This window comes from Corvus hawaiiensis, chromosome Z (genome assembly GCF_020740725.1).
Source record: "Corvus hawaiiensis isolate bCorHaw1 chromosome Z, bCorHaw1.pri.cur, whole genome shotgun sequence".
In the NCBI taxonomy this organism is placed as follows: Eukaryota; Metazoa; Chordata; class Aves; order Passeriformes; family Corvidae; genus Corvus; species Corvus hawaiiensis.
In genome coordinates, this window is record NC_063255.1 from 30384980 (window position 1) to 30412919 (window position 27940).

The window sequence follows — 27940 nt, forward strand, 5'->3', positions numbered from 1 at the left end:
ACAGCCTTTTATCACTTATTCTGTGTTTACTGCTGTACCCTAACTCTTGTACTCTGGGAACACAGTGTAAGGGTAGTTGAAATAGGACCCTGAAACTTTTGTGCATACTACATGCTCCTTCAGTTAGTGGAGGATTAGACAAAAGCAGGTGTCCATATGAAATAAGACCCTATGATTTCAATATGAGAAAGTATGCTTAGAAATGCATGGTGTCTGAAATAACTAATATTTTTATTCAGAGCTTGTCCTTTCTCCCTAAAAGTTCTGTGTTTTTGCAGTTGTCAGGCAACTTGTTCTGAGCTGATGTTTAGTTTAAAAAAAAAGGGAGTCCCTGAGTTGATTTATTTCAATTAATTATTAAATGGTCTATCTGTTTTCATGTTGTCTGTGGTTAGAATTGGGTTAAGTCAGGATTGAAGTGTCTTCTGCTGATAGTGCCCCCCAAAAATACTGTCTCCCCAGATTTGTAGTCGTGATGACTGAAAAATAGCAACCTCTGTGACAAGGTTTGGAAAGACTTCTCAGAGAAAGACTTGACCTGAGGCTAAGGTAGAGTGTGTTGATAATGAATGCATGTTGATAAGAAGCTATCATCTCTTGTCAGCCAAACACATCTGCTGTGGTATTGATATTCATAAGTGTCTGTTTTATCTTCAAGAAGTCCATGCCAAAGGTTCACAGAGAATCCCTGGCAGTCCAGTTCCTGAAGTGCTGTGTGGTGAGAGTCTCAACTTGGCTGGGTGTGCACCCAAAGTCACAGCGACAGTGGTTGCATCTTTGCCTTGTCCACGATCTGTTTGGAGATTTGATGTCGCAGAGTAACTACATATGTATAAAGGAAGTTCTCTGTGATCTTCATATCTGACATAAAGTATCCTGGAGTATGCATGGAGTGAGATTCTGGACTGGCCGCTATCATGCATGCATGACACCAACAGAGGTAGCTAAGATGCTGATTTCTCAGGATCCTGAGTAGTAGGTGGACCTTACTATTCCCCTGGTGTCGGCCTGTAGCTGCTGCAGTGACATGTGGCCTGTCACAGAAAGAAACCTGTGCTGCTTTGCCTATACTGTAAACAAGCATGACTGTTTGAATCAGATGTAGGAGGTTGTTCTTGCTTGAGAGGGAGTTCACCAGAGAAGCAGTGGTTGGAGATGCTGCATTTGAACAGAAGTGAATGGTGAGACACTGTCGGGTCAGACTGCTGGTGACCATAGCATCTAGGCTTCTCTGTCATGCATTGCTCTCAAGGAATATATGGGGAAGAGAAGTTAGGTTCCACCTGAGTATTTACTGCCATCAGCCTGCACTGAATGTCAAATCCTGGAGATGGGTCTGTTTTTTTTCTGTGGTAAGACCTTTCCTGAGAGGAGAAAAGGTTTCCTCAGTTCATGGATATGACTATGGCTATGGTTCGGGAAAATGTGTGCAATTTTTTGCCTTTAAAATCCCTTAAAAGTCATAAGGCCCTATTCTCGCCATAGCCTTACAGGCATGCCTTTCCTCTTTCTCCTGACAGCTGTGCGTGTTGACACAGCTCTTCCAGGCATCTCTGCATTTCAGAAGGAATTAACACCAGTCCTCAGATTGCATCAAACATTTGCAGTCAAATGCCAGATCAAGGTTGTCTATACCACAGCCTTCTGTGTGCTGCATCATAGAGTGCATCTAAAGCTTGCCCTTGGAGAAGGATCGCATTTTGGATCATCATTCAGATTTGGAGATATGCTGTCAGGCAAGTTGTTGCACAAAGAACTGTGTCATTTTAAGGTATGATAAGGAATACTGGCTCCAAGAACAAGATAATAAAGTGCATCTGTTATCCTTCTTGGTGCTTGGATTTGAAGAGAGCCCCTTGCTTCCAAAAGGAGATATTTTGTGCCCTGAGTAAGCTCTGAAGTTACCCTGATCAGAACAGCTTATTATCTCTTGAGTGTGAGGTGCTGAGCATGATACATACTATAAGGTAAAATTCAGCTTACTTAAACAACAATAAAATTAAGGTCATTTTAAGTCTCAAAATAATTTGGAACTACATCATCAAAAATGGCTGGGTAAGGGGCAGGGGAGGTGAGGCTGTTTGGTGAGAGAGGAAGTAGAACACATTGTTGGGATATGATGCCTACCATGACAAATGTGTGTTGGCAAAATCACTTCTATCTTTTCTGGATCACGAATTGTATCTTCTGTTCTCTAGAATGGTTAGGGAAGGAGAGATAGGGAAGGCTAAGCCCTTGAGTTAGGAGAATGATTTGAAAGTTGAGTTAAGCATGTGGTGCATCAGTGCCTTGATTTCTTGGAGACCTAGGGATGCCTCAGGTCTGTGCCCTGGCTGTTTTGATGTACCTCATGTTTTTCCTTTGCTTTTATGACCTAGGACTGTGCCAGGGACATCAGCCAGAGACATTATGGGGTTCTGGCCTCTAGTTCATGCACCTGCCTCAAGGATGTGGTAGCCAGGGAGAAAACCCTCCTCTTGTGTCTCAGAATTCTGAAGAATTAAATGGGTAGCATTTCTGAAAACAGTTACTTTCCCTGAGATGTAACATACCATGTGGTATCCTCATGGAACAAATCCTATGTTATGTACAGACTTAAGAAGGCTAATAGTCATAGCTCTATTGGTAAGATATACGCTATGCCTCTGTTCTGATCAGGGTTAACTTTAGAGGTTACTCAGGGCATAAAATATCTCTTTTTGGACAGCCAAAGTAGGTGTTTCAGTAAGAAGAAATTAAATTTGTTATTGATGCATTTCTCACAGCAGTCTAGTCACACATTTGTCATAGGGGCTGGGCATATTGGATCTTGCAGGTGGGATGTGCTAACCCATGACATCAGGGAAGGTACTCAATGTGCATTTGGTGAGTCCCAAATCAACACAGAAGCATGATGCCACTACTACTTGAAGACTGGAATATCTAAATAAGTCACAAGAAGACTTCTGGCCATAAATAGAAAGCTGAGTTCAAGTTTCAAACTGAATAGTTGAATTTGTGTGCATGCTCCAGGGCTAGGTGAATGATATGGCAGAAGGATCTGTGTACTGGACCTGAAGAGCTGGAATCTATTCCTAGGGATGCTCTAGAGCATTAGGATCGTGGTACAGAGATACTTGTTTTCTTGCCTGTGTTGTTCAATGTGTTCATCAACCTGAGCAATGACACCTTTGCAGTACCGGCAGAAGTGAACATAAACTAAGGGAAATGTGTGATGAGGAAGGGCAGGGTTTTCATCTAGAGGGGCTTTAATGAGTGTGAGCATTTTGCCAACAGGAGCTTTTTAAAAATTAAATGAGGGGATATTAGAGAGAATTCCAAAGGAAAAAACGCAGCTTTGTTCATAGGCTCACAGCATTAGCATCCTCTTCCTTTCTTCTTTTTCTATGTATTTATCATCCTGTCTCTGTATGCATCATCCTGACTGTGCAGTAGAACAGCAGTGAGCAAGTCTAACTAGCTCACACTTAGAGATTTTGTGCTTGGCCTTCTTTCCCTGAGGATGCAAAAAGCTAAGACTCCTCTCCAGGTGCAGACAGTGCTAGAAGAGTAAATGCCTTCCTGCACTTCACTGCTTCTTTCTAGGGACTGAGGTAAGAGTCTGTGGCTGCATCACATTGGAATCTCTTTATGCATGACAGGCAGCCTAGCAAAAACAGTGCACCTGCCTTAACTGTGAGCTTCCTATGGACATGCTGGGAGAATTAGCTCCGTCTTCATGCACAGAAATGCTGGGAGTATGGAGAAAACAGCATTCCCATGAACCTGCACCTACTTCAAAAGGTCTTGGGTGTCAGTTTCCCTTGTAACTAGAAAGGCTGTTTTTTTGTTCAGACATGTAACTTCATCTGAATAGTCACTACAGCACACTGGTGGTGAGTCAGATCTTGTAAAATTCTTTACCAGCTGTCCTCTGGCATGTTGCTTGTTGGCACTGAGTTTACAAACTGCAATACAAAAAGAGCCATGATAACTACTTTGATAAAGGCTTTGGTTAGTATGTCTAGATGAGCACGTACAGCATGGGAAGTTTAGGAAGAATATTTCTGGCCTGTTGAAAGTCACTGAGCCTAGCAAGCTAACCGGATCTCAAAGCACTGTAGTGGCTCTGTGTAAGATTCGCTGTCTGACTATATTTGAACATGGCAGACAGCTGTAGCGAACACAGAAGAGGCAGTGTGTTTGTCCACTAAGCTCAACAGCTGGCATAGTTTTCAAAATGCTTTAAGCTCCTTCTCTTGTTCCTACATTTGTGTGTTTCAATTCTAATTCTCTTTGAGAGTCCAACAATAGGCTAGCCATGACTGAAAATCAACCCAAAATGAGAATCGATCCATTGTCAATCTACCTCATGTGGTATTGTGAATTCCTCACTAGCACTATGTTTATTGTCCTGTTTCCAGATGTGAATAGACCACATGCTGGTCATTCTAGTAGAAAAAGAACTTCTTTTAAAAGTGTGGAAAAGTGCGAGGTAACTCTTCACTCTTGAAATTTGATGTGTATGTGCTCTCATCTCAACATTTGCAATGTGGAGAGCCACTGAGTAAGATTTGAAGAACATCAGTAGCACACGAAAGTAAGCTTGTGTCTGGTAAGAAGATGGTTTTGTTTACATGTTGGGAGTTTCCTATAGAGCAGCACTGAAAATCTTGAGGAGCTCTTCCTAGAAGTGACAAAGAAGGGATGTCTGATGTGTTCCGAGCATTCCCATTATTTGGAGAATTGTGCTAGTTTTACTGTCACCTGCTGCTGTCCTGTAGTGCAAAATTCCCTGCAGCCCGTGAGAAGTGAGGACATATGGTCTGAACAGCTGTGCTCCTTCTTTAAAGCGTGCTAGAGGTAGTGTTAATTAGAAACCTCTTGGTCTTCAGCATCTATTTCAAGTTGTTTCTTACTTCATTTGGAATTTGGACAGAGATTCCATTGGGCAATGATTCAAAGGAAAGAAATTGTCTAGGAACAATTACAGAAGAGAAGTTCTTCATTGGCATTAGGTCTAATGTGCATGAATTGAGAAATGTTTGAAATAGTGCTGGATCTGCTTCAGCACAAGTCCTTACCTTCTCTGAGCAAAGCAATCAATCTCACATGTACTGTGAAACTGTACCAGTTTAGAAGCATGTCCAGTTGCCAGGATCATCAGTACTTCTCTTCCTGTCTTCATGAGCACTTCGTACCCCATTGATGATTGTGAGAAGATAAGCCCAGAAAGGATAGAGCCTAGTTTCTTATGTTGGGAGTGACTGTGGTGTGTTGTGATTGCTATAACTAGGTGCATAACTGGGCTGGAAAGCAGCTGTGCATAAAATTAATACAATTTCTCTATGTTTAAAGGTGTCTCCTCCTGTAGAAAGATTTAAAATGTTCTCTCTAATGTTTAATACTACATGTTTAATTTAATGTTGGTTTTGTTTGTGGGTTTTTTTCCCTGTTTCAACACCTTCATCTTGCTCTTATGATTTGACGTAGTCTGGAAATGGACTAAATGGGGAACTTGAATCACAAGCCTGAATATAAATTGAGTTTTTCACAGTTTCTTGACACTTGTTCTCATTAAGACAAACTTTACACCCAAAATAATGGAAGCAAGATGTCCAGAACTTTGGAAAGGTACATCAGAATTGTAGTAGACTAGTTAAGGGTGCATATTGAAGGACTGTAACTTCATTCATTCAATTTTCTTGCTCACTGTCTGATGAATCTGGCCTAGGTACTTCCACAAAAAGCAAAGTGAAGGAATGGATGCTTGGATGTTTGGGAAGGAGAAACCAATGATCTCAAAATGCTGTTTAACCCTTGCCTGCAGTCTGGAGGACTTGTGTTGGCAAAGAAGCAGTAGTTTCAAGCCACTTTTGATCAAGACGGTTAGTTTGACAAAATCTGTCTGCTTTCCTAATGCAAGCAAAATGTGTAATGTGTGCAGGTGCTTTTTCCTTGGTGCCTACGTGTGCTTTACATGCAGCGTTGCCTGTGGCATAGGGAGTTATAGTTGTGTTTCTTAATATGCTGCTTTGATTCTGTGTCTGTTTTCACCTGCCAGTTATCACATGTCTTCCCTCTACTCCATCCCCCTCACCCCCTGATAAGTTTCAACATTTTGGGCTGCTTTTCTTAAGAATGGTGGTGCTTTTAATATTGGATGTGAATTGCTTGTCCCTTCAAGACAGCGATGTTTCTGGCAGCAGTTTGAGTAGCACTGAGGCCTGTGTGGTCCAAGAGGATCTGTAATTTTAGAACTCCAGCAGCTGTCTCTTGAGAAGTACAAAAAAGAGAATAGATTCTAGAGTGAAAAGAATTCAGTGAAGTATTCACTGGAACATTGGTATTCTTTTGGCTACCAAGATGAAAGAGCTACTTGTTTCCTCATTTTGTGTCTTGCTCATCTGATCAAGTCCTTTTAATCTCCCTCACTTCTACCCTCCTACCCCCAGCCCCTACCCTCTAGTACCAGGTGTGTTGAATTTGAAGGTGCCTCACTTCTCTGGTTGTCTAGTGGGATAGAAAAGATGTACTTCATCTTGGTGCAAAGGATTCTCTTAGCTAGAACATGCCTGAACATGAAGATATATGGCCATTAAGGGATCCTCTGACTGTCCTGTAGAGATTTGTGTGAGTTGTGTAAATCCTTAAATTGGATAAAGTAAAAAAATGAAAGTATTTTGCATTTTCCCTTGTAAGCAGACCTCTGTAGACTGCAATTCCTTCTGATTTAATCAGTGTTCCATCTGTCCTTTCTGTGCCTGGAAAGGCTTAGAGGCAGTAAACATAAACTGAAGTAAGAGGTTCATTGAATACAGTGTAAAAAATAATCTCACTATGAGGACAGTCAAGTTGTGGAGAAGGTTGCCTAGTGAGATTGTGTAGTCTCCATCCTTGGAATTTTTCAAGACTGGACTAAGAAACCAGAATCTGAGTAATCTTGTCTGACCTCATAGCTAAAACCTGCTTTGAGCAGGACATTGAACAAGAAGACTTCCTGAGACTTTGTTTAACCTAGCTTATTTTATGATCCTGCAACTGATTTGTGAAAGTGAGAAGTGGCTGTGAGAGTCAGCATATCCCAGACTAGGTTGCTGGAACCCGTTTGTTTAGTCTCACTTGATTTCCAGCTTTCCCACCATGACAGTATGTTCCCAATACAGGTCCTTTCAAACTTTATCTCTGGGAAGACCGGACAGGTGACTGTGAGGCATAAGGAAACAGTCTGCTGAAATGTGGCTTGAGCAGGGGCTTATCCACAAATATTCCAGTTTTGTGGAGGTAACCCTAGATGGGTAGAATCCATGCTGAAAGCATGCTGTTGCAGCAAGGGAGTATGATTCCTGACAGCTGTGTTCACTATCACTTCTTGGGGGGGAAGGAGCAGAGGCTAAACATATGGGCTTCCAGACTGGACTCGGCCTGTATGTGCACTTCTGGTCTCTGTTGGCAGGAATTCTGGGTGCTTTCCAGGTGCAGGTGTGATGGAAGCATAGGTGACTGATACCCTTGTGGTCTGCCATAGCAAAGGAAGGGAACACTGTAAATTCCTTTTTGGGTCTGACTAGGAGGAGTGTTTTTTTATTAGGCAGGGGAACATCAGGGACACGTCTTGCCAGTTTATCACTTCAGCTCTCAATCTTCTCAAACTCTGGTGCCAGCTCTATTGCGTCCTGCAACATTGCTCAAAAGCAGGATGCAGAGAATTTGTTACATGAAGAATCAGCAGCGTATGGGAGATGTAGGCTGTTGCTCATGAGTTTTACAGGGATTTATTATATGGAGCTGGACTAGTGATACTAGAAGAAAAAATGAGATTTGCACTTGGGACAAAAAGTGATACAAAAAACCCCCTTGTATCCCTTGAAGATACATACATTTGTATGTATCTTCAAAATTATGTTTTCTTTTTCTCTTTCCTCTTATTCTTTTGCAAAGAGGCTTTTAGCCAAAGGAAATTTGAAAATGCTTAAGAACAGCCTTTTAATAAACAAGCTAGTGTCAGGGTGACAATCCTGGGAATAGATATTTCTAGCTGAACCTGGATTTTTTTTTTTTTTTTTTTTTAAGAAAACTAGTGGGCATTACATGTGCTGTAAGTCAGAAGGAATTTCTACCCTTTCCCTAGCTAGCTGTGCTCAACTTGAAAGTCCTGCTTGGGGGTCCTTTTTTTCCCCCTAAACTAGTGAGGATTTTTTTCTCAGAAGAACTTTCTCAATCATTCTTTTGTATTATATTCTCAGTTGCTCAAATCACTTTGGGTTTTTTATCTGCACTGTACAGAAGAGTTAAGCAAGCTCAGAAAAGCTGGTACAGGTAGTATTAGTTAAGCCTATGGTAAAACAGAGTAGTTCTTTGAAGGAACAATAAACCTTTTCAGCTCCGATATTTTGTCATCTTTGCTGTGCTTAGCTTGCTGGTAAATGAATAAAATTTTTGCCTGCTGGTTTTGCATCCAGACTCTGAAAGTCCCTAGTGGCAAAATATGAGTGAAATCTTCAGTAAATGAAGTCTGTTTCTGACATCCTCTGTAATGTAGTAGCTACAGTTTCTCTTGTGCCTTTTTCAGTTTGGGAACCCAAACAAAGTGAATGTTTTCCTATCCTTAAAAATAAACAAGAGTTGAAGATTCAACCAGTTAGTTCTGTAACTTCTTTTGCCACAGAATCTGAACTTCTTGCCACATCAGTTTACCAACAGTTTAATGTGGTGTCACAGCAGCGTCATAAAATGAACTTAAAACTTCAGTGGGTGGTGAGAAACACAGCTTTTGCACTCTGTTCATTTTATGTAGGTTGGCAAAAACATACAGCTTCATACAGCCAGATTTCTGGCTATGAAGATCTCTGCTTGAAAGTGCTCCTTTGGAGGAGCTCAAATATCTATGCAAACTCAGCTGTTCATTACCATTCTGGCTGCTAAAATGATTAGAGGCAATTGTCTGCAGGAGCAGCCTGTTCTTTCTGGCTGGGGTCAGGTAAGCCTCATCTGGTTTTGGTGTCTGTTGGCATGCTGATATGTGCATTAATTTCTGTTATCCCTAGTCGGGTATAGACCTAGGAAGCCTTCAGTGTGTTTCTGCTTGCTGATGGACTGTGTTGTGCTACTCTGACTAAATTTGTTGAATAATATTGATGTGCAGATAGAAAATGGGAATATTCAGTCTTCATCTGGGTTTGAACAAGGCTGTGCGTTGTTCAGCTTCATGTGTTGGTGCCCTAAGGTGGGAGAGTCCACATACATCTTGTTTTTATGGAGCAGGATGTAGGCATGCAAAGCCAATGCTGTTGCAGGTTACAGTAACAATTAAGAGAAACACAGGTAAACCTGGGGGAAATTAGACTTGCCGGAAGGAACTTGGCTTGCTTTCAGTTCTGCATTCATTTTCTGTGGAGTGAATAACTTGAAATTCCCTGTGACGAAGCAATGCATTTTGTTCTGTTCTGGCTCTTGTCTTTTGTGCAATCTAACAACAGCTGCACTTGTCTGGGATGGGCTACAAGACAGAAAAGTGTGATCTTTTCCTAAGCAAGTCCTGCAGCAGCATTTATGGCTCTAATGCAGCCTGAGATTGTCTAGGTGTCTGTGCTGATGCCTCAGTTGAAATAGAAAGGGAAGAGTGAGATGAAGTTAAAAAAAAGGTGCCATCTTTCATATGTACCCTTGATTTTGTATGGTATTTTTGCTGAGTAGCACATACTTTCCTTTGGCTGTGAGATGCATCGTCACTGAGAACTTGGTAGAATATAGAGCGTACCAAAAGACAGCCTCTCCTAACCATTTTTTAAAGGATCTTTCTGTATCCTTCTCTTAAATAACAAAAAACCCAGCAAAAAATACAGACTTCAACAATTGTCTCCATGGGTGTGGTTTTGTCCATTGTAAACATTTACATGCACAGTGGTTAGTGGTTTAGAGATGCATATTGGAATATAAGAGTGTAACTGGAAAAACTACCAGAAAGTGTTGACTCAGTTGTATGCATCAGGATCATGATTGCAATGAATTTTTGTAATATGACATTGATCTAAGTGGGAAATACCAAATATTGCTCTTCTGGATTTGTGGTGTTTCCATTGCAAGAGGTGAAAAAAGTACTGTTTTGCAATGTTTGCACATGACTGATATTTGCTTTCTTAAAGCACCTGTTCCTAATGATCTGTGCTGAGTGCTAACCAGATTTATTTGCTGTTGTTACATATCTGTGTAAGCACAAATGCTCTTGAGTGATGATGTGATAGACTGTATACTGCATACATTCAAACACTGCTTTGTGTTCTGTACTGTTATATAAGTCTTGTCCCAGGGGAAAACCCAACACCCTGTAACTGACAGATTACTCTGCAATTGGGCTTTTAACGGAGAATGGACATCCAGTCAGGGTTTACCTGAGTAGTATAGTAACTACAGATAAATCTGCAAACACGGGCTGCTGAATATTGGCAGCTGCACAGCTCAGTGCAGACTATTGAAATCCTACAAATACTAGACACATTTCTCTTTCCATCATTTGCTGACCTACTTGATGCAATGAGTAAAGAGGTCATAGGCCAAAGAGGATGAGTTGAAATATTTTCCCAGTAATTTCAGTGTTCATATCCCTGCCACTCTTTCTGTGCTGTCAGCTGTCATTTAATGCATGCAAGGCCTTGGATTGTGATGAGTAAAATCTGTGATTGCATGTAATGACAACTGAACAGCTTTCTTTGTCTAATCATGGGAAGGTAGAATTCTAAATTAAACCTTTTTTTCTCCAGGGCTAAACAGCAAATGTAGACAATTTTTTATGTCTACATTATTGATCCTTACTGTATGCATGTGCAGAACCGTGCTGGACTTTTAAGTTTACATTGGAGGTTAGCATTTGGAGTTATATCTGAAAGCTTTTATGTCCAAGAGGTGGTGATTCATCTTTATTACATGCTAAGGTGCTGATCAGAGTTCCTAGATTATACCAGGAACTCAGCGTGAATGACAGAACAGAAAGATTGCAACTAGGACGACAATTCCCTTGGGGAAAGCACGTAAAAGTGGGGAAAATTGCAGAAAAGGGTTTGATGACCCACGGTGGCTGATCTCTGCTTCTTGAAACTTGCCGGTTGCAAAATGGCAAATTATCACTGTGGCAAATAATCACTGTGGCTGTTCCTTGCAGTGAACAGGAAAAAAAACGGATGGTTTAGCATGCAGATGCAGTGTGGCTTTTAAGTCCTGCCAAAGGAGGAAGCAGTACTGATAGTGCCTGCTCTTCCTGGAATGCTGGTTGGGGAGAGAGGAGGGAAAGAGCTCTTGTAAATGCATCAGATACTGCTTCCAAAGCTTTGACTTCTCTTTGTTTTCTTAGCATTTTTCTTTTTAAAAATTACTAATAAAGATAAAATAATGGGCGTTCGTCATCAGGGAGGTTTCAGGCTATGTTTTGAGCTGGCATTTGGTTTTCAGTTTTTTAATCATAGCAACACAGTCATTCATAGGCTGGATGAAAACAGTTCACACTTCTGTGTTCCTTTTAACGTCGTAGCTACCAGGTCTATGGAATAAATCCATTCTAGGAGTTATTAAGTATCAGTTCTTCTCCCTGCCTTGTACTCTCTAATGCAAATGCTAGTCGGTGGCTGAAGGAAGATAACATGTCTCACCTGGCTGAGAATACATCTCATCTGACTTTGTTAAATCAGATACAGCATTTCTTCTGGCTACGTAAGTCTACCACCATACTGTGCCATGTAAGTTGTACCTGTAGGGAACTTCTTCCCACTATTTGTATCACAGGGCATAGCAGGGAGGAAGTCCGGAGTGAGGCCTCTATCTACTTACCCTTCTCTGGCCTCTCCCACATCCCTGGTAGGTCTGCGCTCAAAGTCAGTTACATGCAGAATAGATAAGTCTCTTCTGCGTAATTCTCATAGAATTAAACCTCCAGCTATCAGGAAACATTTTGTCTTGTCTGTATAAACTCCCTTTTGCTCACATCTGGTTATTCCTTGCAATATCATCCTGAGTATATAAATATATATATTTATACTCACTAAAAAAAAATTTTTGATCAGTGCTTATCTCATTTGATTCTTTTGAGTTAGCTTTCAGCAAACAGAGACCCTCACAGGCAGACATGATGCAAGAAAATGTCTTCCTTCTATGTGAGTGTTGAAGGGCATTTAAATTATGAATGGTTTCTTCTTCCACCCCTTTCTGCTCTCAAGGTGATTCCTGTGAAGGTAAGATATTGTGTTCATGAAGAGCACTGACAAGGGCTTGAGGGGCATCAGTAGCAGTCATGAGCAGTGAGACTGACCTAACTTGCAGGAAACAGTCATATTCACTACAAACTTCTCTGTCGTGACATGGGACAGTTTTAGATTGTTTAAAATAGGCATTTAGACTTTGGTTGTTAGGATGGCTTTCAAGGAGAATTTATTGTGTTTGTGCTAATCTTAAAGCAAATTTTTTGAGACACTACAGTTTGTGTCCTGGGCTGATGGGAACCCTTGTACTAACTGGTGTACACGGAAGCCCCAGAACAGCACTCTCTTTCCCAGTGGGCTTCCACTCCCTCTTACCACAAGAAGTGAATGCTCTTTTACACAGCTTAGACGTTTTGGAGTATGGAATGAGGATCTTAAATTTTGTGGTTTGCACTGTTACCTCTTGGATTGCTCCGTTTGGCCATGAAACAATGATCCTTGAATCCCAAAGGTCAGTACTCCAGACAGGTCAAGAAAACCTATGAACAAGCCAGGAATATAGCACTGCAGTGTAACTGGCTGTAGCAGCACCTGGAGTTAGCTCTTGGTCAGGCAGCAGTAAATGTACAGACTCGTGGAGTTTTTTGGATTCTTTGTCCTCTCATCTAAATAAAAAGGGCATCCATACTCTTCTTCTCTGTCTTACTGAAAAATGTGCAAGGAGTAAGTAGGTAAGCAGCATCAAAGCACCTCCAAAGAGGCAAAGTCTGCAGAAATCAAGAGTTTTAAACTTACAGAGAGTTTAATCACTGCTTACTTATCAGAAAATAAGGTGTTGAGGGGGAAGGCTTTGTATAATAAACTTCTGCCTCCAGGGAACTGAAGAGGTTTAATTTTTTATTTCTTTGCCTCTGCCAAAAGAGAAATACATCTCCAAGGATCATTTTCATGTCCTTTAGAAGCAGTACTGCTGTTCTTCCAAGCCACCAGGATTTAGGTTTTCTTCCCCCGTGTTTTGTTTTTTTAATCAGCCTCCTTCGATTCCACCAACACTCACCCCTCCTCTTCCTCACCCCTTCCCACCCACAAAGACAAACGTGTGCTTCCTGTCTTCTTGGGCAGGGTAATGGTTGCTTATTTTAATTTGGTACATACCTTCTGTGGAAAATATTAATGGGCTTTTTAGCTGTTTTATTGATACTTATCATAAACGGTCTTCTCCCTGCCTGTCCCTGCTCTGACTGGCCTAACTACTTTATCAGGATTGTTGGAATGTAAGGTTGCTTTGAATGCTTCTTCCTGGGGTAATGAGTCATACTTGGACTTTATTTATTTCCGGCATGATGCAGGCAATGTGAAGACATTGGTTTTCACATCATGGGGTAATGCCAAGCTCTCACATTAAGGCAGGGGAACAAATGTCTGTTCATTCCTGGAAAGTGGCTCATTTCTGAGTCACTTGGCTTCTGTTCAGAAAAAAAAAAGATGAGGGAAGGAAGATCTTCTAATATCCAGCTTTTCCTGCAGCAAAATCTGGAATAATTACCATTGGGTGGCAGTTGCTGCAGTCTCAAAGCAAAACAGCCCTCCCTGCCATTGGAATATAATTGGTGTTGCCTTATGCCCCAGCAATTGGAGGCATCCAGCTGGATCTGGAAGCAGAGTAAAAAGCAGTTTGATTTCTGGTGACTTGATGCGAAATTTGAACAGTGGTAAAACTTAACTTCTCTAGTGAACACACTTTGCAGTAATAAAATGAGAATTCTGCATCAAAACTCCTGAAATACTTTCAGATTGTCTTTCCAAAACGGATGTGAAAAGAAACATTAATGGTAAGGCTTGGATTAAGTAAGCAGTTGGCTAAGTATTTTGACATGTTTATCTGGGAATTAATTCAATGGAAGCAAATGTTCATATCAGGGTGATCTTTGCATTAATGATCTGTCTTATGCCTCTGGCAAACTGGCAAGTTACTGGTTGATGTGTTGCCTACCCGTACACCTGGAGCAAACAGCTCACTGCCTTTCAGTGTGATTATTTGCCAGTTCAGTGATTTTCCATTAGAAGCCTCAAGAGCAGAACATGTATAAAGCAGAGGTTTGAGCCATTTCAGAAAAACTTGTTCCTTGATAATAAGTCTTGCAGATGAAGCTTGGTTTTCTCTGATGAGATCTGGCTCTGATGTGACCTTCACCTGCTTGAGATTGCCAGACTGTCAGAATAATGTTGGGGGAAATGCATCAGATACTCACCACTACCTCTCAGTGGGAACCTGAGCATTTTCAAGTTTCTTTCTGCTCTCACTGGTAACTTCCAGTTTCCAGTGACAGGTGAGAATACAAGGAATGTAATTGGCTGTTGTCCACAAACACGCCTTGTTCCTGAGTTATGTTCTCACATATTTTTATATATATATATGGTATTTTATTTTTCCCAGGTGTATCCATAGAAAGCCAGCTTATGGCAAGTCCTGCAAACACTTTGCGGACTACCCTTCTAGGGTTTTTGAGTATAAAATGTTCAAATCCACATTCCAAAAGTTGTGCTGTTCATAATTCTGTTCTGACTATCCTAGTTGAAGACAGGTTAGCCTGTTCTCTCATTGCAGAGTTCTCTCATTCTCCTTATGGTGAATTTTGTGTATACAGGAGGACAAAATGCAAGAAGATGACTCTTTTTGCTTGCTTTAATTAAATATCCATATCTTTCTGATGATAGATGTTTGGTCTGTCTGTGTGCCTTGAAAAGTTTTGTGAGTTCCAGATAAAGTCTCTTCAATGTTGAGATCCTCATCACTGGAATTATCTGGTAGATTTGAGTGACACAACTGTACTCAATGAGAATAGAAGCACAGTATTTGGTGTTCACTGCAGGCTGGTTACAGTTTTGCATGTAGTTAACAGCAGGCTGTGTATTTTATTTGGTTAGTGGGAAACTAAATCCAGGTCAGTAGGATTGAAGTTGTTTAAATGCTGACTTCTGGAAAGAGAGCAGAAGAGAAGCAACCATCTGGAGGAGACCTGTAGTCTGAATCCAGCGGTAGGAGGACAGAAATTCTTAAAGCTGACAGCTTGACAGCTGTACTCTGTACAACCTTATTCCAGCATAGTGTTTACATGTTAATGTGTGTTAAATAAATGAATGAAAAATGTGCTGGGCTTCCTGCAAATAACTCTGTATCTGAACAAATTTAAGTGTATGCAAAAATGACCTTGGAAGTCATTATACTTACATTAAAGGGTTTCTAGCAACAGCTGCTTGCTGGGGTTAGGAGTATTTCCAAGTATTTTGTGTCATGCTTTCTGAAATAGGATGAAGCTTTATTCAGCAATGTGGCCAGATAAACTCCGTGAGTTCTGTACTGTTGAATGGAGATGAGTGCAGCTAAATGTCCCCTGTAAAATCCAATCAGTAGAATTCTGTTCTCTGTCCTGAATATTGCTCTTAGGCTTGTCAGATACAAAGGGTGTAGATAACCCCTATACTTTGCTTAAAAGTCAGTTTCAGTGCTAGCTTTTCAAAAGTTGACCTTGCATCTTAGTACTGTTTCCAGCATTATACCTTCATAGTCAGATTTGTCTCACTAAGACAGGGCTTTTGGCTAGAGAAAACAGCTGAGGAACTGGTAGGACTGTCATTTTAATTTGGCACCAGTCTTGAAAGCTGTAGCTGACGTGGAGATGGGTCTGGTTTATCGCTTTTGCACCTGATATGTGTGGGCCAGTACACTTTGAAATCTGGCATACTGGCTAGTCAAAACACCTTTATTGTGCTGCTGTTGATTAATCTGTAATTTAATGTGACTGTATCCAATTGCTTTATAGTTTTCCCTGGTTTCCAGTGGAGTGTGCATAAATTACTGTTTGCTGTCAGACCGATAAAGAAGCACATATGTCTGTCTTACCACTAATGCCGTGATTTGTTTAAAAGGTTTTCCAACAGAATAGCAGAGGTTGAAAAAATCAGGGCATTTATAAAACTTTGTGCTTCTGTCTCTTGCAGGTTAAGACTCTTCCTGCATATTAGATGTAGACAAGCAAAATGTGCTGCTACTGTGATGCAGGAACCTGTCTTTGCTTCCCAACCTGCCCAGAGAGTCTTGTTCATTGTCTTTCACCACACAGGAGAACAAAAACTCTTGCAAGCACTTAACTTCAGGGAATCTCTCTGTATCTGACATTCCTTAGACAATTGTGGCAGTAGGACTTCTGCATTTTGCTGGTCTGGTGTTTCATCGAAAGAAATGTTACAAAGGAGCTGTAAAATGGCATTGAGTTTATTACTGCCTGATGACATTTACAGATGTGCTTTATTTGGGAAAATGTGTTTTTGTGTTATCAGAACTTTTTTTAATAGTGCAATTACATTGTTTGACCTCTTGTTACTGCATGCTTTAGTTTGAGATGAAGGAATTATCTATTGGCATCTGGCCATTATAGAATGATCTGATTATTTTTCAGTCTGTTGCATCCTTTTGGAAGGCAAGCTGTAGAAGTTCACACGTTGGGTTCTGTAAGCAAGTAGTAATGTTTTGAATGTTTCCTTTTGCTGGCTTTATAGCGGTTCCGCTTCCCTGATGATATATGCCCTAATCCTCTTCAAACTCTTTTCAGGAATACAGTGCATCTATGTGTAATGCTGTTGAATTATTTAGGGCTCTTAAGGTGTTTAGTGTGGCTGATGTGGCTGCTTGTCCTGTGGAGCTCTGTTCTGTACGTGAGTATCAGAATTATTCACCAAGTGGGAAGAACAATACCACGTTGAATCTTGTATCTCATAGTCTTGTCTCAGTTTCTATACCTCTCCTGGTCAGGTTCTTGGTTCTACACAGGAGCCCAAACTTCTGGAGCCTGATTCAGTTATAACCACTGATCTGTGAGACCAAGAATTTTTTGTGGGAGTCTTACAGACTGCTAGGAAAATTAGTGCTTTCAAAACTTCAATTGTTACCTCTTCTGTTAGCTATTAAATTAATGCTGAACTGTATAAAAATGTACTTTTTATCAGCAATAAGATTTCAAATTCATAAAAGTGATTTTTCTAAAGAATACGTTAAATTAACACAGTTTTGGACTTCCTAGTCATTCCAATGACTGTTTTAACCCTTAGAGCTATCACTATTAGAGGCTGTAAAATTACCATGAGAAGTGCTTCATCACAAATGTAAATGTTCTGTTGTCTTCTACTACCTGATTCTTGAATATCAAGTTTGCATTGAGCTAGCAGTGTGTATAATGCTAATACTGCTTATGGTACAGATTCAGCTGTTCTGTCATTTATTGAAATGAACTTTTTCTGATTCAACTTCTAGTAAAATTACTTTCATCTTTAAGAGTATTTGTAAATAAATTTTCAAGCACATTAATAGAAAGCTTTACAAAAGAGATTGTAAACGTGTAAGTGTATATTCGTACGCACGTATGTTTTTATATATCACAGATTCACAGGATATGCTGAGTTGGAAGAGATTCACAAGGATCATTAAGTCAAACTCCTGCCTCTGCACTTCACTCCCTCTAGGTTTTAGCTTTTCCTAGAAAAACTTTTCTGCTTTAGGATCAAATATTCATAATTTTTCTAATAGTGGTCTGTGAACATGAACCACCTTCTATTTACTAGTAAACTTTTCTGTATGGTCTAATGCTTTGGTCTTCTGTGTAAAAGAAAAATGTCGGTCAAGAGTTCTTGTACTCAAACACGCTCACACACAAGGAGCCAATTGCGTGTCTGTATTTGGCACACAAATTGTGTTTGGCACTTAAAACTGATTTGGGTGAATCATGGCTTCTGTTCCTCAGAAGTGCACATTTCTTGGTGTAGCGTTGACTGGCTCCACAGTACTGAAAGACAGATACATACCACTTTTCTGACTTTAGAAGAAAAAAAAAATGTTTATCTTTTTGATCCAGAGTGTTCAGGAGAGCTGTGTATTCTTTATATTACAGTTTTTTGTCAATGCAGCATTTTTTCTTGATGTAGTTGTTCATAACTAGAAATTAGCAGAACATATCTTGCTTGTATGTACATCTTCATCGATTCTGGTGTATATTTCTTCAAATTTACTGGGTTTTTAATGTATAAATTAAAGAATTCCTTTCAAGGAGTAAGGGCACTCTCATTTTGCGGACTTTTCACCGTACTTTGAAGTTGTCTGCAGAAATTACTTGATTATAATATTCTTGTTGATGTATGAATTGATTTATGACTTTTGTTATAGTAATGGAGAGAACTGCTCTAAATCCTTGCTTTATTTGTAGCTTGAAAAGTTCTCTCGCTGAGTCGTTTAGTAACTTTGCACTTTGCTGCAATTATTGACATTCTTATTTTGTCATTGCGGTGGTCAGTATAATCACACAACATCTGAAGTTGGAAGGGACCTCTTGATATCATCTAATAAAACCTGTTCAAGCAGGACCACCTAGAATAGGTTGCCCATGATTGTGTCCAGTCAGATCTTGAATATTTCCAAAGATGGATACTTCACAGCCTCTCCAGGCAACCTATTTCAATGTTTGACTGTTATCACAGTCAAAAAGTGTTTTCTTGGGTTCAGATGGAATTGCATATATTTTGCTTTGTGCCTATTACATCTTGGCCTGTCACTGGGCACTGTCAATAAAAGTCTGTCTCCATCTTCAGTCTCTTCCATCAGGTATTTATATGCATTAATAATGTCCCCACTAAAACTTATTTTCTCCCAGCTAACAAGTCTCAGCTCTCACAGCCTCTCCTCATATGAAAAGTGCTCCAGTCCCATTATTGAGCTTCATGGCCTCTGCTGAAACTTCCTGCAGTATTGTCTGTCTTGTGCTGGGTAGGTGAGAACTGGACCCAGCAGTCCAGATGGGGTCTCACCATGGCTGAGTAGAGGGTAAGAATCACATCTCTTGGTCTACGTTCAGCACTCCTAATGCAGCCCAGGTTAGGTTGTCCCTCATTACTCTGAGGGTGCATTGCTGCCACATGCTTAACTTGCTGTCATACAGGACCCCAATGTCCTTCTCTGCTGAGCAGCTTCCCAGCCTGTAAGCCTGCTGTTTGCCAGCATCTCTGGGTCCCTTTGAATGGCAGCACAGCCGCCTGGTCTATCACTCACTCCACCAATTTTTGTGTCAGTAGACACAGTAGCTTTGCCTAACCAAGGCTCTGTGAACTCCAAATAATGGAGACACCTCCTATGACCTACCTGGCAACCTGTCCCGGGGCTGCACCACACACCAGGGGAAGAAGGTACCCCCAATGTACCACTTGGATCTCCTGAGCTACCTCTTGTGCCTGTTTCTCCTTACTGCTTCTTCCGATTCTGCCCAAGTGGGTTTGGTTCTTACTGCTTTTCAGGCAGCTAAGAGGTACTCTTACAACCCCCTTGATGTGAGCTAAGCTCTAGTTACCAATGCTTTTGTTTAGTGTTCTTACTCTAGTCCTAGTTCATTTTTTGCTGATACTCTGTAGGCGTAAATGCAGAGAATTTTTTTTTATCAGCATATAAAATTATGCTGTGGGATTTATTTTTTTATGTTCTTTGTGTCTTCAAATTGCACTTCAGAACAATCTCCTCCTGAAGAGTTAACTATACACAAATTTCAGTGTTCTTGGGAATTTATGTACAGTTTTTTGTAAATGTGCTTTATACCGGCTGACAGGGATTGTGTGGTTCCTGCAATCTGGCTCTGCACAAGCTCGGAAATGTTGGTGGAGGCATGAAGCTGTGGTTGTTAACTGGAGCAAACTTTTGCTTCCAGCCAGTTACCAAAGTAGAGGTAGAATTTAGAAGTCTTGTACAAGCTTGTCATCTCTATAATTATGTGGCTATTAAGAAATGGGTGGAAGTTGAATGCTCTAAAATTATAGACTGTAATGATAAGACATGGTTAGTACTGATTCTGATGCAATTTTCCTCCTTGCCAACAGAGTTTCAACAGCAGGAAGGCATGAAGACCCATCAGAAAAGCATGCAGCTCTATGACACACCCTATGAACCAGAAGGCAGTGGTGTGGAATCCGATTCTGAAAGTGTGGTGAGTCACCATTTACAAGAAAGCAAATTGCCACAGGATGATGACAGGCCTGCTGATGAGTATGATCAGCCGTGGGAGTGGAACAAAGTCACCATCCCAGCTTTGGCAGGTAGGATTCCTAGATCCCAGCCTCAAAATTTTCTCTCACAGTTATAGCATATGCACTTACCCTCTTTTGATGTGTATGTGTGTGTGTGTGTGAAGAAATGTCTGAAAAGTAAATGTGGGTCATCTCAAATCTTGACATGCTGCAGAATTATGGAACACTGCACTTTTTGTTTGGTACTTCAGCCAACCTGTTGCCAATCATCTTAGCACTTGTTTCATATTACTAAAACTTATGCTTCTACCACTTCTTGTCCATACCCCCATTTTAATGGACGGGATGTAGATAGTGTTTATTGTTGACCATCTCTATGATGAGGAAGTTGCTTTGCAGGGTCCTGAAATTGTGGAGCCATTCTCAAAGTGACTGTGATGAAGTGTTGGGGATGAGGAGGAAAGTAAAGAGATGTGGCTCTGGGAGTGACTGTGGAAGAAGCCTGAGAGACATGATTACTAAGTAGTCAGCGTGCATTTACCCTAGGTAAATCCTGCTTGACAAACCTGTTTGCTTTCTTTGTTGAAACTCTAGATCTCTTAATGGAAAGAGAGCAGTTGGTGTCATCTATGTTGACTTTAGCTTTCAGCATGCCATGCTGTGGCATCAGCTGTGTTTGGAATTTGTTGTAGCTGACATGGGTGGACTAGTAGATTTAGGAAAAAACCTATCAGGGTCATTGACCTCAAAGGGTAGTGTTAGTGATTCATGCTCTTCCTGGAATCTGGTTACAAGTGTGATTCCTCTGAGGATATGTTCTGGAACCCTTCCTGTTTAGTGTACTTATTAGATACCCAAAGCAGAAGGAGAGGAAATGCCCCTTATGAAGCTTGGAATAACAGCCAAGAGAGGGGAGGGTGTGTGCAAATCTGCCATTCTGAGGGACCTGAACAGGCTGGAGAAATGGACTGACAACAAGCATACAAAATCTGATGAGAATAGACCCAAAGACTTGCATCTGGAGGAAACTCACCCCCTGCAATTATACAGACCTAGATCTGGTTGACTTGCTGGGACACAGCTTTGCTAGAAGAGGCTTAAGGAGTCCTGGAGGAAAGTGGACTAAATGTGGGTAGCAGTGCTCCTCACCATGGTAGCCTGTGTGAATAGGAGCAAGCCAGTGGATGAAGCAACATGACTGTTCCTCTTTACTTCACATTTCTTGGACTATGCATAATCCTGTGGCAGGATTCTGATATAAGAAGGATGTTGATAAATGTTGTCAGCACAGAGCCAACAAAATGGCAAGAAAGTGCAGCACATGACAGCACATGTGAAGATATGCTGAGAGAACTGGGCTTGCTTAGCCTGGAGAAGAGAAAACTTTGGGTGGGACGTAATGGGAACTTTCTAATGCCTGTGAGGAGATCCTCAATAAGATGGAGCCAGTTTCTTCACAAATGAGCAGGTGTGTGATGGGAAGATGAGATATAAGATGAATCAGGAGAGGTTCTGACTCAATATAGGAAGTTGGTTTTTTGTCTGCAAGAACAGTTAAGCATTGGAAACAATTGTTCAATGAGCTCTTGCAGTCTCCATCTTCAGATTTTTTTCATCCTGTGTGAAGAAATGATGGGATAAACAACCTGATCTGATCACGTCGTTTCCCACGCAAGGACGGTGATTGTGTGCTACCCAGAAGTAGTTTTTCTTTCAAAAACCAGCAACTTTATTGTTGAACAATGCTGAGATACCACCTGTGGGACCAGTATACATCTGTCTTCAGTGAGATCACATTTCACAAATTTTCAAATAGTATTACAGCAGCCACAGAAACTGGATTATTAGTTTTGGAAGTTAAGTCTTAAGAGTCATATGTGTGCATATGTAAATCATAGACATTATTCTTCATGTATTGGTCATATTATATGAAATTGATGAGATTTACTTCATTTGGATTTTGTCATAAGCTCTGTGTTCATCTTCATGCCCACTTTTTTGGTTTTTATCAGGTAAATTCTGAAATAGGGTTTTTTTGTGTTATTAAAAAAAAAAAAAGAATCTTAGGTTTGTCAATTTTTTCTTTACATCTACTTTTCAGTTTTTACATATAATTGTAAATTAACAAGGTCAGCCCAATACAAGATTTTACAATTGGTTTATGTGTGAATATTCTTTAAAGTTCTATGTAGTTATGAAAATGCGCAGAGCAAAATATTGCTTTACAGAACTAATAGACTAAAGAGAGATTTAATTAAATGGTATTATGATATAGTTGGATTACCTACAGGTTCACCATGGAGAATTCTTATTTAAAATAAGAAGAGTAAACACTTTTTGAGATTAATTAGATTTCTCTGATTACATCTGCCGTTCATTATAGATAAGTTTGTTTTAGGTAAAAGCTTATTTGTCACAAAGAAATGTCTAAGGACTGGCTTCAAGCACAGTTGCAAGCTGCTGTTTCATCTGGTGTCTCTAGACTTCATCTTAGTCCAAGGAGTTGTAAATGTTTAGAATAAGGAAGGAAGAGGTCCAACTTTGAAGTTTGAAATGGTGGAAAGTTTGGAATGGAGGAGTGTTGACTTTCTGCTGAGATGTCTGAAGTGCTTTTCTGACTTACTCGGTGGTTCTATTGTTCGGTGGTTCTCCAGGAAAGGGTTTTTTCAGTTCTTAGCAGAGGTGGATTTTTCTGAAAATTGCAGTGTTGGTCTAACTGGTATTAAAAATTCTAGCAATGGGTAAGTCCCACTTTATAGGCCCACAATTACCGTCTCCCAATTACATGGAACTGTAGAGATCCTGAAGGACCTCTCTGCTGAAACTTTCCTATTTTGAGAAATTCATCTGAAGGGAACAGCAGATATTTGTGATGTGAATTGCAGATACAGAGACTTGTACAGGAAATATTTTTGATTTGTCAGGTGGTAGACCATAGAAACAAACCAAAAAGGCAAGCAACACTAGAATTATCATGAACCTAATTACTCATGCAAGTCTTTGAAGGAAAAAATTTTTTCTTATGCCATGATTTCAGGATTTGTTGCTGAAGCATAGCTAAAACCTGTGTATATCCAACCTGGACTTTGAGATTTGTCAGAAAGAAAGTGTGGACAAGCTATGAAATGTGCTGAGGCTGAGGGGAGTGTGTCTGTGCTCTGACTCCTAAGCATGAGGCTGGGGCTGGTGTCATGCTGGCATTGTGGATGGAACAAGCTGTACATAGCCTACAGATTTTGCTGTGTTAAAAGATGCATCTCTGTGTAGCAGAACTGGAATGCAGCATTTTGACTGTCTGCAGCTGGAGTTCTTTCTCAATCAAATTTGGGTTTGTTTTATGGGAGGCTGCACAGCTGATGCTAAAATGTGTTTTTGATGGCTTTTTTGGGAAGTGAGCAGGTCTTGTTAGAACTCCTGCTGAGCTGGGCAAACTGGTTTGCCCAGAGGAGTGGAGGTTGACAAAGTAGCTTTCAGGTACACAAGTCTGGCTAGAAAAGGGGATAACACCAGGGAGAGCCCACTGGATAGAAGATAGCGTGGGCATCAGAGGGCCCATTCAAGAATGTCACTCTGACACTGGCTTTCACTGAGTTTATGAGAAATCTGTCCTCTTCAGACTGTCGTGCAGGCACAGAAAACCTTTCAGTAAAGGAAGCGCCTGTGAAGTCTGTAAAGCCCTTCTTTGTATTGCTTTACAAAATATATGGCCCTCTGTTACAAAGCAGGTCTCAGTGATCAAGAGGGCCATTTGGTAATAGTTTCCAGCAATGGTCATGAAGTCTTGGAAGGAGGTTTTATAAATGCCAGACTTTTGCTGGCTTCTACTGCTGTTGCACAGAAAGGTGGTGCCTAGGACCCTGAGAGACTTAAAGCAAGGAAGTTCTGGCATGCCACTTTCACAGGGCTATGGCAGGAGTTACAGGGCAGCGGAAGAGAGGCTGTATGGAGGGTGCGAAAGTCAGGTATTGCAGTCAGTTCCATAACCACAGTGGCTGAATACGCTATAGCTTTGTTAAGGAGAGGATTCATAGCAGCCAAAACTCAGACCTGATTACAATGTTGGGTGGGTGGGTACCTAACTGGGTATCACACTTGTCACTTTAATCTGCCTGGATATCCCTTCAAGACTGCTTCTTCCTGACAAATTAATTCACAAAGAAAAGGAAAACAAAAAGAGCCAACCAACCAACCAAACAAAAAAAGAGAAAAAGCCAGAAGTCCGGAGACATAACTGAACTTTTCAGAGAAAAAAACCCCAACATTCAAAGGCATCTGAAATTTAACTTTGTCCTATTTTTGGAGAACAGTTCCTACCTTTAACCACATTCAAAGGCATCTGAAATTTAACTTTGTCCTATTTTTGGAGAACAGTTCCTACCTTTAACCATCATGTTAGTGACTTTTTACACAAGCATATAGAGATAACAAAAGAGGGAGTGTTTTTAAACTAAAAAAAGGAGAGATTGAGATAAGATGCTAGGAAGAAATTGTTTAGTCAGAGGTGGTGAAGCACTGGAACATGTTGCTCTGTGTGACATTGTGGATGGCCCATCCCTGGAACTGTTCAAGGCCAGGTTGGATGGGGTTCTGAACAATGTGGTCTAGCGGATGAAATCACTGCCTATTGTGGCATCTCCCTGCCATTAGGGGGTTGCAACTAGATAATCATTAATGTTGCTTCCAACCCAAGCCATTCTATGATTCTGAGTTGTAAAGATAGCTGGTAACAGTCAGAACTGAGTTTGTTTTGTGAACTGAATTTTTTGGTGTCTAACAGATGTTCCTTGTTCAGAAGGTGACATTAAGCTCACTGGTTTACTCACAAGTTAAAATAACAATACTGCTCATATATGTCATGGGCAAGTATACACATGCAATGTTTCTCCTTGTTATACTAATCAGCTCTCATTATCCAGTAATGAGGTTAAATCTGAGTTTATATTAAGAAAAAAATCAGCATATTTCTGCCATGCATACTTAGGAACATGATTGAATGCATTTGCCCAAATTTTGCAATAAAATTTATTTTGCAATAAAAAAAAAATTTTTAAGCAGCTCCAGAACATTTTACTCATCCAGCATATCTCTGTGTATTATCTTTTTGAACTTTTTGAACATTGCAGCTATCTGCTTTAAAAGAGTGCTTCAAAACAGTAAATACTACCACCTATATACCTAATTGGTTGTGTGTTATAGTAAGTTTCCTTCTAAATGCATGTAAGGCCTGCAAGTTTTGGAGGGAGTCCCTTCAGTTTTTCTTGTAACATTTTTTCCCCTGCTATTGCTGTTGAAACTGTCTCGGTTTTGGAGACAAAACTTCAGGAGGAAACACTCTGGAGTGAGTGTCTCCTTGGAAGGGAAAAGGGCCTCCCCCTTTCCTCCGTCAATGAGACAAATGGGTCACAAGGAGTGAAAGTGGGAAAAAGAAACCAAACTGTTTATTAACACATGAGCAAAATAGGGCAGAACGGGATAAAAAAATCCCTCAACGTACAACAAATTCCCGGAGAGGGAACAAACACCCGGCCTCGGACCAGCCGGGGCCACCCCCGCAGGCTCCCCGGACTGGCAAGGAGGGAAGGGAGGCAGTGAGGCATGGGGAAGGAAAGGGAAAAAAGAACAAGAAAAAAACCCAACCGGACCAGTTCCCAGCTAGCTGGAACACAAAGGAAACCCAGAAAAACAGCACAGCGCTCCCGGCACACTCCCTCCAGAGCCCCCAAGCCGCTGGGTCCAGCCGTTCATCGGCCCCGCATTCGGTCCTGTGGCCCCGGCCCCGGGTCCATCTTAAAGCAGCAGCATCCTTGGGCATTGAGCGGATGGGTAAGGAATAAAGCGGCTTCGTAGCATCACCCCAGGACAGGAGCTCACATAGGGGGGCTGACTGAGCTGTTTGTGCTTGTGGCCACTTATTTTTACCTCCTGACACAGTGAAGGTTCTCTGCCTGGTCCTCACTAGATGACCTTAAAATAAAATCTGCAGCTGGGAGTGCTAGTTTTTGATGAAGCAGCAAACCATAAGAGGCAATGAGAGTCAGGAGTAGGGTGTGGGTAGATTCTTTCACTGTTCCTGTCAACATTCTGTCTTTTGATTTTTTTTTTTTTTTTTTTTAATTGTAAATATATGGAATCTGTAAGTGTAGAATGCTGACATCATTAGCATGTGCTTGGCTACAGGTGTTGCAGTGCTCTAATAAGTTGCAGCTTTGCAAAATAAGTTGAATTGCTTTTCTTGGAATAGTACAGTTAGCGAGAGAAATGATGGAAGGCTATTTTTCTTTTTTCCTCACTTTCCTAGACTTTGAAGGCAAAAGCTTTGTGCCAGCAGTGTGTAAGTGAATGCACTGTCAATTCTTTCCTACTTTACAGTATTTCTGATATGGATAGATGGGTGTTATCTGCCTGATTTGCACCTGGATCACTGTTACAATGATACCACATAAACTGAGGCAAATTGATGTTCTCACATACTTGCTTTTGGAATTATGGCAGGTGACTGAAGGCTTGTTACTCTTACTTAACAGCATCATCTCTGGAGGATCAAAGTATCAAGTGTTAAGATAAGCACTAGTTATTGTAACAAGGTTTAGAAGAGTGTGAATTTTGTTACTGGAAAAGCAAGAGAGTTTTAGGACTGTACTTTGCATAGTAAGAAACACTTTACATGATACATATAACTTTGTAGATAAAGCATCTTAAAGCTAGTGGGTATATGTTTATTCTCTGTAGGGTGTGAAAACCTCTCTAAGTGCTGCAACTCTTTTGGTCTTTGCTAACCTTGCCTGGAGAGGTAATTATTGTGTATCTTGCAGCCCAGTTTAATGGAAGTGGGAAACGGCAAGCATCTCCTTCTCCCTCAAATGACCAGCACAGGCAATTAAGAGCACCTGGAGGAGGCTTTAAACCCATCAAACATGGCAGTCCAGAATTTTGTGGGATCCTGGGAGAGAGAATAGATCCAACTATTCAACTGGAAAAGCAGATGTAAGTAAGCACAGTAATTGCTCTCTAGCTCTTTGCATCCCCACTTACAGGAGCACCAAGTGCCCAGATCCTAGCGTCGAGCCTCCCTCCTCAGTGTCTCCAAAGCCCCAAAGACCTACTCTTATTAGTCCTGCAAAGTGTAAGTAATTTTTGTAGGGGAACAAAATAGTGTTAAACAGGAAACTCGTCTCAGGATCAGTGAATTTTATCTGTCAAGTATGTGCAGTTATTCCATTTTCAACCTTGTTGTTTATACTGCATTAGGGAAAAAAAGCTGTATATCACATATAACCAAATTCTGCTTAAAAGCTGCATGAATTCCATATATTTGTGTCTGCATGTTTCTAACACGTCAGATGTGCCCTGCATCTCTCCTTCAGGAAGAGAATGATAAGACCACTTAAAGAGCTTTCAGAAAAGAGAGTGTTATTTCTACTCTTCTGGTATCAGACTTGAGAGTGGTATTTAGATGCACTTCTATCAGCTCCAAATTCAGGTTCTGGGTGAATTCCTTGCAGTAAAAGTCTGGTATCCACAAGAGTGGCCCCTGTCCTGCCTCACTGTTGCCCTTCCTTGAACAATTTGGCCAGACTGGATTGTGTGATGGAACAACCCACTGTCCTGTATCATACCAAAGGTGCAGCCTCAGAGAAGGGGCCAGAATTCCTGCTACACAGAGAAAAATCTCCATGTGGAGCAATTTAAAAAGGTTAGACTGATAATTCTGGGCA

General features: G+C 40.8%; 1 protein-coding gene across 1 annotated transcript in view; it reads left to right on the forward strand.

Moving 5' to 3' along the window:
- The window catches only part of SHB (SH2 domain containing adaptor protein B), a 60822-nt gene that overhangs the window by 17874 nt on the left and 15008 nt on the right, over positions 1–27940 (forward strand). Inside the window, exons 3-4 of the mRNA XM_048291657.1 lie at positions 20079–20294; positions 27038–27209. Coding sequence (XP_048147614.1) covers positions 20079–20294; positions 27038–27209 — 388 coding nt within the window. The remainder of the gene's footprint in view (positions 1–20078; positions 20295–27037; positions 27210–27940) is intronic.